The following is an 11532-nucleotide window of genomic DNA, read 5'->3' as shown; positions in this document are numbered from 1 at the left end:
GAAGATGCATGTCTGCAGGGGAGACTCTTGTGTGGACCCTTCTCTGTTTCCTCTGTGAAGTGTCTGTAACTTGAGCCCAGGCTCCACTGACCCCTTTGTGCCTCTGTTTCCTTGGACACCAGAGGCAGGAAATAACTAGTACCAAACACAACACACCGCAGCCGGATTCCAGCCTCCTGCTCCAGGGCCAGGGCCCTCTGCCTGGGATCATGAAGGATCTACTGACCACAAGAAACCAGGATTGCTGGAAGGAGTTGATTGAGAAGGAGTTATTTAGTAGAGTTGGCTGGAACACAAAATATGGGCACAAGTTTCCCAGGCTCCAGCCCTGCAGTGGTCCCAAGAGGAAATGTTTTCTGCCAACTATCTTCTCCCCCAGGGAGCAGGAGGAAGGGAATCAGGGGGAGGGAACTGGTTTCAAGAAAAATGGGATAAGACATCAAGAGAGGCAGCCAAAGGATGTCAGCCTTCCCAGGAAGCAGGAAGAGGGGGTACAGGAGCCCCTTCTTCCTGAGATGAGACCTGCATCCCCAGGAACAATGCGTCTGCTGTACCAGGGCATATCCTGGGAGGGCAAAGGGAGGCACCTGTATCTGCAGGAGAGAAAGCAGAAGAGCCCAGAGGATAAATTCTCTTATCCAGTGCTGTCATCCTGGGAGTATGGCTGGCGCTTAGGTAAGGTGGAGAGTTGCTTGTAGACTAATTGTTGGAAATCCAACCAGGAGTAATGTTCAGTTTCTTTCTCCTCTTTCCTACCCTGCTGGTTTAGTCCCCCTGGATTACAGCCATAAAAGTAAAAAGGGTTAACCCTTACTTTGTTTCCCTTGAGTTATTAGTACGTCTCTATGGCTCCAGTTTTACTAGTGTCAATGCATGGGCTTAACTTTGGTCTCGTGAACAGGCCTGTTGGTGTCTTTGGGATAACTTAGTTGAATAGTGTACATTTATAGTGCCAGGGCATAATTATTACATATGAGTTATTTAATTTGCCTGGTGCCTAACCTGCTTTTTTTTGGGGGGGGGGGGGGGTGTCTTTACAGGCAGTCCTTGGACTTGCCACACAATTGGTTCCTGAAAACCACAACTTAAATCGAAACATTGTAACTTGGAACCAATTTTCTCACAAGAAACAATGTTATAAATGGGGGATTAGTTCATGAACGAAAGCCCAATACCCTATTTTCACCAAAAATACCCCAGAATTTTGTACTCAATCAACTATAGATGAGTAATATAGCTACATTAATGTATTTATATTGTAAATAGCAATCATATTGATTTGGAAGGACTTCTTTGAGGTGACTTTGCTGGACTTTTTGAAGGGCTCTTGGCTGGAGTCTTCTCAGGAGTCTTGGCTGCAGGTTTTTCTGGAGTCTTGTCTGCTTTCTTAAAGAAAGTGTCCAAGGAAGTTTGGACAGATGTTCTCCAGGGAGATGGTGACACAACAAACTTGTTTGCTGGCGTGGCAAGGCGTCACATTGGATCAAGCATTGTAAAGTTGAAACTAACATCAAAGTTGAAACAAGGTGTCAATTTATATTGTTGTAAGTGCGAAACGTTGTAACTCAGAATGTTGTAAGCTGAGGACTGCCTGTATTTAAAAAAAAAATAAGTTGTTCAATTTTGCTGAAAACTGTAGCAAAATAGCAGTTATTTCAGGGTGTGCCTGGGATCCAAAACAAGACTAATGTGCCTTTAGGAAAGGGTACTGGGTGTGGGCCTCTTCCTCTTCCTGGCTAGGATCCCAGCCAATAACAAGAGGAGGAGACAAGCTACCTAGGGCTGCAGTGCAGTATGGTGTTTTCTCCTGCGTGCTGAATTCCTCCATGCTTTCATGCTACATTAAAAAAACAAAAAAAACCCATGTAGCAAGTACCTCTCTGGAAGCTTGCAAAAGTCAGAATATCCAGAGGCACATATCTCACTTTTACCTAATTAATATTCCAGATTGTGACTGTCGCAAGCTGGGGGAATCAACTAAAATAGGCAACGGGGGTCCTGAGCACAGTTTTTGAGGTGCTGGTTTCATGGGAGTGAAGGATATTTAGCTTTATGATGTAGGGTTAGGCCTGGTATGTAGAGGCAAATTTATGTTATCAGTGTGACTATCAGACTGTTTAATGTATTAAGATAATAGCATATTCTTATTTTTCAGGAGGCTTTGTTACAGAAGGCAAGGCTCCAATGCATGCCAAGTCTAGAATTGTAAGGGATACTTTCTACATCAAGAATGGAATCTTCCACCATCCATCAAAAAGTGACAAGTTATCGTGAGCTTTAATGTTTGCTGTGTATATTAGTAATGCAGAACTGTGGGCTTGTTGCCTAGCAGGGCTGTTTGTTTTTAAGTCAAGTTATGCAAACTCTGTAACGATTTCCTCCTTTAATTGTCCATTCTATGGGAAAGAAGTTTTAAGGTTCCTTACTCGGACCCTCCTCTACTTACTACATAATTTAACTTTCAAACTTATTTTAAATGCACTTTTTGGATTTACTTGCATGTGCCAGATAAATTGTGTGTCTTGGTTTGATAAGAAACCATAGGTTTTCCTCTGCTTCTTTGTTTTTATTTGTCCTGTTTAAAGACTCTACAAATGAATGAGTCTAGAGGTTACTTGTGTAGAGCTAAACAACAGGCACCGAGCCAAACAACACTCATTCAGGAAAAGACGTAATACATTTGTAGGTAGTAAAATGTCTAAAAATGGTGCTTCTAAACTAAATATTCTGTGTCATTTTATATAGTGTCTAATATACCAACAAATAACCTCAGGCTTTCACTGCAATTTAGTAGTCACTTGAAGTCTCCTTTAATGTCTTTCCAGGGCTATAAATTACTAGAGAACCTAACTATTATGGGGTCTCCAAAGATCAGTAGCTTCTAAAACAACATCATATTTTACCCTTAGATGACTCTGATGTAAACATGGGAGTCTGAAACCATGAGTTTTCATCTCTTTCCGATACTTAATTTCTTTCCAATTTTGGGCTACTTACTTAACTTGTTATGTCCATGTTTGTGAAAGCACTTGAGGAATGAAACACGGTTAACTCTTTTTAACACAGCATCTGATGAAGTAAACTTACAAAAGCTTATGGTGCACATCTCTGATTTCATTGGTCTGTAATGTGCAAATCTACTCTACCTTGTGCCCAGCTCTTTTGTCATTAAAATCAGTCTCCCTTAGAAGCCTTCATTTCTTTTAAATCAATGCCTTTCAACAGTTCATGAAATATCTTTTACCTTTTTCACCTTTTCTTCAGCTTCTGTCCTGATTCTAGCTTTCATATAGCCATCTTATCCTGTGCTCTTCCCTGCACAAGAAGAGAGGCCAGAGAGCTTCCAGGGTGACACAAAAAATGATACAGCGGAGAGGGCCCAAGTCATAGTGAAGGCTACTTTGAGTTGCATTAGCTCTAGACTGGATTTGTGCTTAGCAAGTTTGAAGTCAGTCAAGGGCATTGTACAAGGCCACTAATTTCTTGCTCCATACCTAGGTCTTCCCACACCTCCTCATACTCCTTGTGCTCATGCTCCTTATACCTTCGGGGTGCCACCAGAGGAGGAGGGTAAGCTGATGCTATAAAATTGGCAGCCTCAGCTCTATCCATGCCTACACCCCGTCTATATCCACCCCAGTCAGGTTTACTAGACCTGGATCACTTTGTCACTGTCTTGGGCAGTCAGCCCTCAAGTTATTTCAATCCTTGTTTATTGGTGATATAGACTTATGAGTTAGAATTGATGATTAGTGATAGAGACTTATATACTCAGTAAGAATCCATCCGCTGCTACAGACCAACTGTTGATGGTCTTCATCTATCTCTGCACCTTTGTTTCCTCAGCAAACCACTGCATATTGTGCTAACCCTCAAATGATAATGCTGAAGCACAAACAGTAAAACCATGCCTCAAGCACAAAAGCAGCTAAGGAATCTCTGTGGGGTCCAGTAATTAGGGGAAGGAAGAACAGCAAATAATACTCTGCAAGAAATAGCTTGGAAAAGTTCTTATGCTGGGCTCTGTAGTGTGAATGGTACTCTGTACCAACCCCAGATGTGTCTGCACCATTGAAAAAATTCGCTGGTACAAACGCCTGTCTGGAAAGGTCAAACTTCCTGGTTCATATTAGTGAATGTTTATTTTAAAATGAACTTTCCCCATGTGACGGTAACTCAAAGATATGAAAACATCTTAACTAAACATTTATTAATATGTACTGTGAAGCCTTCTATTTCAAGGGAAATGTATGAATCTCCCAAAGTTTCCCTGCACTGTGCACCCCAGCATGAATAGGGTAAACGACTACCCAGCATTCTTTCTGTCGTTCCCTGAAGCACCACAGGTCAATGCCAAGGCCTCCCTCAGAGCCCAACAGGAAATAGCCTGATCTACCAAAGCAATTTATCATTAAAAGTCTACAATAGTAATTAATAATCAATAGGCTGATTCTCTTGAAAGGTTATCAAAATAGTTCTGTTGGAGTAAAAAATCTGTTTCGTGCCAAATATTCATTTTAAGTTAATGATACTTTACAAGGACCCTTTGGGAACACGTCTTTAAAGTATACTTTAGAATTGTCAGACTTTTATATTTCACATTCATAGCTGTGCATACGTCTGCATGTTCTGAATGGTATAGGGTTATACAAAGTTATTGCTGTCACCAAGTCTATCAACTTTCCGAGGACTTACACCTTGCTTAACTCTCAATTAATTTTAGGAGGATAACATTCAGGTTTTTTATAACATAAAGAAAAGGCAAATCTATCTGATATTACTTCGTTGAAAAAGGGTGGGAGAATATATAGAAGAGGAGGCATATGAACAGATATTTGGGAGTTCTTTAGCATTCTTTAACTGTTTAAGGTCCCACTACTGCAAATGCTGACACGTGATTAATTTAAAGCATGCGTGCAGTCCCATTAACAGTACTCAGTATTCAGTGTGAATAACTGTCTGACAAAATGACACCCTTTTTCTTAATCACTATATCATACTTAAATAGAGGTTTCTGGTTCCATTGCCAGTACGTAAATTCCTATTTCTAAATTGCTATTCTTGTTGACCTATATTGTAAAATACAATGCAGGCATTAACATTGAACATGAAAATACTCTATTTACAATTATATTTTATGTATAAGCCCTCAGTGGTGGTGGTTTTTATTTAAAATAGCAAGTAAACCAAGCCTGTGTATGGAAAGAAAATAAATAGTTTTATGATAAATAATAATGAAAGGGTTGCTTTAATTAACCCTTTAGGCTAAGTACAGATGGTCAAAAAGCCTAAGGCTGAATCGATTCCGTCTTTGCAGGTCAGTCTAAGCTGTAGAAGTTAAACTGAGAAACAATTGGACAGACATTTGGTTTTGATTCAGGAAATGCAGCCCCATGCCTGCAGTGGCGCAGGGCAGATGCCGGGGGGCACTAGAGCATGGCTCTCTGGCATGTAGCCCACATGAGCTGTATGTTTGCTTCCTCTTCCTGCTGCCCCCAAGCTCTATGGGATTTGCAGTCCAGAATTACAGCAGCAGGACTTTGCAGGGTTGCTCATCACTTCCTGCTTCCAGGTGCCGCTAGGATTTGTGGTCCACAGTTGCAGCCAGCAGTAAGTTTTTAGCAGGGCAGGGCAACTCTGTATTTGGGGGAAGGGAAGTTTAACCCCCCTCCCTGATCCCAGACACCACCCAGGGTTTGCCAGAGAAGGGGGGGCAGTCCCTGCCTCTTCCCCCTCCCCCACAACCCTTCTCTGCTGGAGCAGACAGCACAGCCAAGCCCAGGGCTGGAAAGCATGCTGGGATGTTGAGGGGAGTAATTTAACCTGAACCAGGAAGGGGTCTGGGACAGAAGTTTCATAAACCAGTTTGACCCAAATCAGCCATTTTGAAACTTGTTTATGTGCACTGAGCTTCTGTTCTGTTACAGGTTTAAACCAAATTCTGATGACTTAAACTGGTTTATGTGTACCTTCTGTCCCTAGCCTTAAAAATAGAGCTTGATTAGCTTGTGTGCAGTAACACATCGGTGTTTCGTGTGAAGAACTCCAGATGAAAGTCACAAATTCAAAGAGACTGACAGACATATTTAGTTGTGTTTGAGTAATGTGTGTTGTTAGGGCGTCCCCTTGTGGGACTGTTGGGGGGATTTTTTTTTGCCAGGAGGGTGGGGTGGTTTGATAGGACTTGTGCTGCAGTCTAATTGCATGTATTTAAAAGCTAAATAGAGAATCCCTAAGGCACTGGGACTCTCCAGAAAAAAACATGGTGGGGCAGGGAATACCTCAAGATTTTCCTCCCAGGATACTTCTGAATTCTGCTGGCAAGTGTTGCTTCTGGCGAACACTGCTGCTGGTGGAAGCAGGAGACTGTTGTAAAAGCCAGCAGATCCTGAGAGATCTGCATGGAGGTCAGGGATATCTGAAAGGAGGCCTTGCACCACCACATTGTCTGCAGTTCTCTGCATGGCTCCTATGGAGAGACAGGCAGTGCTTTTTTTGCACCATGATGCCAAGTCAGCACCTCCTTAAAGTAACTATCGTTGCTTGCAGTAGCCCTCTCAGGAGTTAATACAAGCTGCAGAAAGAGGATACCCAGTCTTGATACATGCCTGATGCGACCTCACCAAAGATCTAGGAGAAAAAGGATTTCTAGTACCTGATGTGCAGGCTTTTAGGAGTGTGCAAAGCGGGCTGTATTTGATTCGGATTTGGCCCAGTTCAGGGGGCAGTGATTTGATTTGCTGATTCGGATCACTGTCCCGACAGATTTAATTCGGTCAAATCTGAAGATTCGATTCTGATTTGGAGTATCAGCAATTCGGCCATAGACACAGTTTTATATTAGCGCAGTGCGAGATTTCAATGGGTGTTTCGTTTTGAAGCTGTTTCCACGCATTTGGAGCTTGAAACAGCAAAATCAAAACAGCAAAATTGAAATGAAGTGAAAGGCTTCGAAACAGCTTTGAAATGAAATGAGGGCTCAAAACATTTCAAAAGTTTCAAAATGTTTCAAGTTTTGAAACCCAGGCTTGCTTGCAGCTGAACAGAAATTAGGGAGGGAGGGGGAAGAAGGGGAAAGGACTGATCCAATATTTACACGTGTAGCTGGCCAGTGACTGACCCTTCCCTGAGTTCCCTTCCAATCCCAGTGCTCTGGGAGAGGGATGGAAAAACTGCATAAAAAGCATTGTTTGAACTGAGCTTTCTCTGTGCCTTGGGGTCAGTGTCTTTCAGCAGCTCAGCAGTATCAGCACCTATGCACCTATCTCCTTGAAACCCAGAAGGCTTCATGGTCTCAGCAGGGGCTGCTGAGACATGCCTGCTGTTTTCACCCTGTTCCTCCTTAACACACATACGTGACACAAGTTTTGCTTGTCAGCACTTTGAGGTGCAGTTTCCCAGAAACCCTTGCACCTATCTCCTTGAAGCGTGGCAGACTTTGTGGCCTTAGCAGGGGCTACCATCCCTGATGTTTTCATTCAAATCAGGAAAGAAATGACAAAGTTATAGGCACTTTCATGATTCCCCATTATAGCCTATGGGTGAAACGTCAAAACATGTTGAAACAGCAAGGAAAAAGCAAAACAGTTTCAATGAAACAAAACTAAACAATACTTCAGAACAGTGAAATGAAACACTGTCCCTTAAAAATGGCAAAATGGAAGTTGAAATGAAATGGTGCTGTTTCGCACAGCCCTACTTTATATGTTTTTTCTACATACCTTGAGGTACCAGGCACAGCTTGTGAACGCTGAGATGGTGGGGCAGATGGAGCATCCCACAGGAGCATGGGATGGCCCCCTGCATGCTTGGTGGTAGCACCCCCCACCCCTGTGCCCTCCCAGCTTGGCAATTGGCTGTTGGGGGACTCCAGGTATCCTCCCAGACCCAGGAGGCACCAGTTGCCAACCTGGGGGATAGGTGGGGTCCCCTGTGTGCTTCGTGGTGGACCTGGAAGTGGACCAATGCTCCTGTTCCTCTTCCAGATCCACTGCTGAGCGCACAGGGGACCCCCCTGCGCTCTCATGGGATGCTCCATCCACCCCACCATCTCAGCTTTCATGAGCTGTGCCTGGTACCTTGAGGTATGTAGAAAAAACATATAAAGCTGTCTATGGCCAAATCATTGAATCTTTCCAAATCAATTCAGAGGCTTCTGATTTGATTCAGAAAGATTAATTTCTTATTCGATTCAGATTCAGAGATTTGGCTGCCAAATCGGGCCGAATCTCCTCCAAATTGAATCAGTGACTGAAGCTTCACACAGCCCTGCAAGCTTTGTGTGAGCCTTGAGGTAAGTGTCCTCCCTCTTTCTCCCCCCCACCCCGTGATGGGCACATTGCAGTGGTTTAGGTACACAACAGTACAGGGGAAATGTGCATAAAACGTATTTTCACTGAATGACATTTTCCAATACCCCTGTGAGCATTTCAGTTAACAAAGTTGAAGTCTTATTTTCACATCCTACATAAGACTAACCGATTTACTGTTTAGGCTCAAAATGTTGGTGATCAAAATACTAACTCAGGCAGCAATATCTTTCAGCCCAGTGAAGACATAATGAATGCAAAATTAAGCTTGAATTAAAATTGTTTTTCACAGAGCATTTACAAGGAAAGGTTGAAGCCCAGGGTAATGTCTTGTATTTACTGAATCTATGATTTTTGTCTTTGACTTCATTGGAGCCCAGATTTGACCGGAGGTTTTTCTTCAAGGTAATGAGCATTTCTTCCATTGTTCATTGAATGAACAAAAGTGAGTGCTCTGTTGTTCTTATTCAGCTAGTTATGCAGCATGCCAAGTAAGATTCTTATCTGATGACATACAGCTGCTCCCGCCATTTGCTCTATCCTGCCAGTGCATATTTCTGTGGACTGTTTCCGGTCTCAGATGTGTGAATAGATTTTTAAAATGGTCACTCACACTATGTTTCCTTGTTAAATACTCTGTGGACAGTAAGTAAATAGGGCAAGAGCCAAAAAATTGTCATTCTTTGGTTCCAAAACTCATTTATAGTCACTGAGCAGAGAGATACTTTAGAGGTCAGGTGTACTGCACCAAAACAGACAACCTCTGTGGTTTGTGTAGTTGACTGTATAAAGTGTAATTGGTACAAAGAAGTATCTGGTGTGACATATGTACCTGCCAGCTACAGGTGATACTCAAGGTTAACAATAAAAATGTTCTTCTTTTGTGTGGTCAGGTTGCCTACTGTGCTACTGCCACCTGGAAACAGAGGAAATGTATGCTGGAGTGAAAAGGCACTATGGTGGCAATCTGTCCAGAGCAGGTTGTATCATTAAAAATGTCATTGCGGTTTATGGGTCAGGGGTGTACTTGGTAGCTGTGTTGGTCTGAGACAAAAAGACATACACAAAAAACTAGAACTCTTGGTTCCAAAATGATACTTTTTATTAGACCAACTGGAAAATGGCAAGAAAATTGTCTTTTTCTGCAAGCTTTCAGGATCAAAGTCCCTTCGTCAGTTTATTTCCTACCTGTGGGGACTTTTTACCATCTTGTACCATCTACACTTTTCTCAGAGCCTGACGAAGGGACTTTGATCCTGAAAGCTTGCAGAAAAGGACAATTTTCTTGCCATTTTCCAGTTGGTCTAATAAAAGGTATCATTTTGGAACCAGGAGGTCTAGTTTTTTGTATGTCTCATTGCAGTTTATCTCACTAAGTGCCAAATAGAGATTTGCAACAGTGCCACAAGGGGACGCCCTAACAACACACATTACTCAAGCACAACTAAATATACCTAGAGATGTGTGGTGTGGGGAAGAAAAAAAGAAAGAAAGAAAAAAGAAAATTGGCATATCCTAAACAGGATGGAGTATTTGCAAACAGAGAATGAAAATGCTTGTAACAATTGCCTATGGATTGGGAAGAAAAAATTGTAAGGCTGATTTTCAGATTTCTTTTACTTTTTTGAAGTGATTCCATCTTATGCTCTCCTGTTTCTCAGCGTTTTGGTAAATGGAGAAAGCAGCAGTCAGAATGTGCCTCTGGCCCATGTAGTAAATGCCACATTAATGGAAATAGCAAAACAAACTGCTGCTAATCAGCATATATTCGACTATTTCAGTGCAGTATCAGTGTTGCAGAAGTTTGCAATATGGCCCATCAACAGCAGCAGGTCCATCAGTTATCCTTTCTTACTGAAGCAACTATTTAAAGCCTTTGTTCAACAAGGCTTTTCCTTTTTGGAAACCATGATCAATATCCAAGATGGCAAAATTTAAACCACCATATACAAGAAACCCCCAGTCAAAACATATATATCTATACAGACCCAGTGATCACCCTAAACGCACCAAGAAAGCTATAATTTGCAGCCAAACTCTCCGATACCACCACATTTGCAGCAAGGAGCATACCCATGATCGCCACTTCACAAATCTCAAAAGGGCCTTCAGCCAACAAGGACACTCCTCGAGAGAGAGATCACACTTTTGAAAGAGCCGCCCAGATACCACATGAAGATTTGCTGCAGTACAAAAAGAAAATCCCCACAAATTCCACACCATTAGTTATGACATATCACCCTTCCCTGGAACCTACATGGAAAATCTTCAAACAATTGCAACCCATGCTAGAAGACGACCCCATTCTTAAAGAGATCTTTCCAGAGCCACCCATCCTAGCTTTTAAACAAAACTGAACCTCACTAACCTCATTACCAGAAGTAAACTCCCTACGATTCAAACCACAGCCAGTGGATCCAGATTATGCCAGGACAAAAAAATGCAAAACCTGCCATCATATCTCCACCACCCCCACAATTACTACATCCCACAACAGAACCATCACCATTCCCAGATCTTACACCTGTACCTCCAGAAATGTAATATATCTCATCCAGTGCACCAAATGCCCTGATAGAAAATAGGTCGGAGAAACCAAACAACAACTGTGCACCAGAATGAACGCACACTGGCAATCAATCAAAGACAAGAATACGCAACTACCTGCGGGTGCCCACTTCTCTCAGGACACTCACTCCCTCTCCGATCTCTCAGTTCTAACTCTCAAAGGGGACTTACAAAATACCTTTCGTAGTGGAGCCTATGAACTTTCTATATATAAAGGGCTGAGTCTGTCTGGCTGTTTGTGTGTCTCTTTAATGCTTTTGGCTAACTGTGCATGTGCCACCAAGAGGGCAAGTGGTGATTGGCTGCGGGGGCCCAAGTTCAAGCTGGTGCTGGGGAAGTTTGTGGTGGCAGTGAACACGCCCCAGCCGCCCGAGCAGCAGGGCTTCCCAATGTACCCTGCCTGAGGGCAAAGGGTGGGGTCATGGAGGGGCACCCCACCCCACTGCCCATTCCCACCACCCCTGAGAACAGCTGGCAGGGAGGGGGAGGTGGCGGGCAGGGAGGGAGGCGAAAGGGGGTGGTCACAGGGGAGGGGAGGGGAGTGAGGCAGGGGGAGGCAAAGGGAGGGGTCACAGTGGCAGCTGTTGTCGGGGCCCGGCAGTGGCGGGGAAGGGGAGTGAGGTAGGAGCCCAGACAACAGCAAGCAGGAAGGGGG

The 11532-nt window shown here is 43.2% G+C and overlaps 1 protein-coding gene and 1 long non-coding RNA gene across 2 annotated transcripts in view; one reads left to right on the top strand and one right to left on the bottom strand.

The window, feature by feature from the left end:
- LOC109289082 overlaps positions 1–5270 on the bottom strand; it is a 27958-nt gene extending 22688 nt beyond the window's left edge. The window contains exon 1 of the long non-coding RNA XR_002095290.1: positions 2994–5270. This is a non-coding gene — a long non-coding RNA (uncharacterized LOC109289082). The remainder of the gene's footprint in view (positions 1–2993) is intronic.
- LOC109289081 lies at positions 150–3096 on the top strand. The gene is made up of 2 exons (XM_019504973.1): positions 150–675; positions 2156–3096. Exons 1-2 carry the CDS (start codon positions 210–212, stop codon positions 2272–2274), a joined length of 585 nt encoding a protein of 194 aa, XP_019360518.1. The 5' UTR covers positions 150–209; the 3' UTR covers positions 2275–3096.
- Positions 5271–11532: the final 6262 nt, after the last annotated feature.

The sequence above is a fragment of the Gavialis gangeticus genome, unplaced genomic scaffold (assembly GCF_001723915.1).
Source record: "Gavialis gangeticus isolate Ggan-Ray unplaced genomic scaffold, GavGan_comp1, whole genome shotgun sequence".
Classification (NCBI taxonomy): domain Eukaryota; kingdom Metazoa; phylum Chordata; order Crocodylia; family Gavialidae; genus Gavialis; species Gavialis gangeticus.
This window is presented reverse-complemented; position numbering and strand designations above follow the sequence as displayed.

Excerpts from the sequence above, each read along its gene's own strand:
- LOC109289081 (XM_019504973.1), top strand. The coding sequence starts at position 210 with ATGAAGGATCTACTGACCACAAGAAACCAGGATTGCTGGAAGGAGTTG. Across the intron at positions 676-2,155 it reads GGAGTATGGCTGGCGCTTAG|GAGGCTTTGTTACAGAAGGC; the intron begins GTAAGGTGGAGA and ends CTTATTTTTCAG.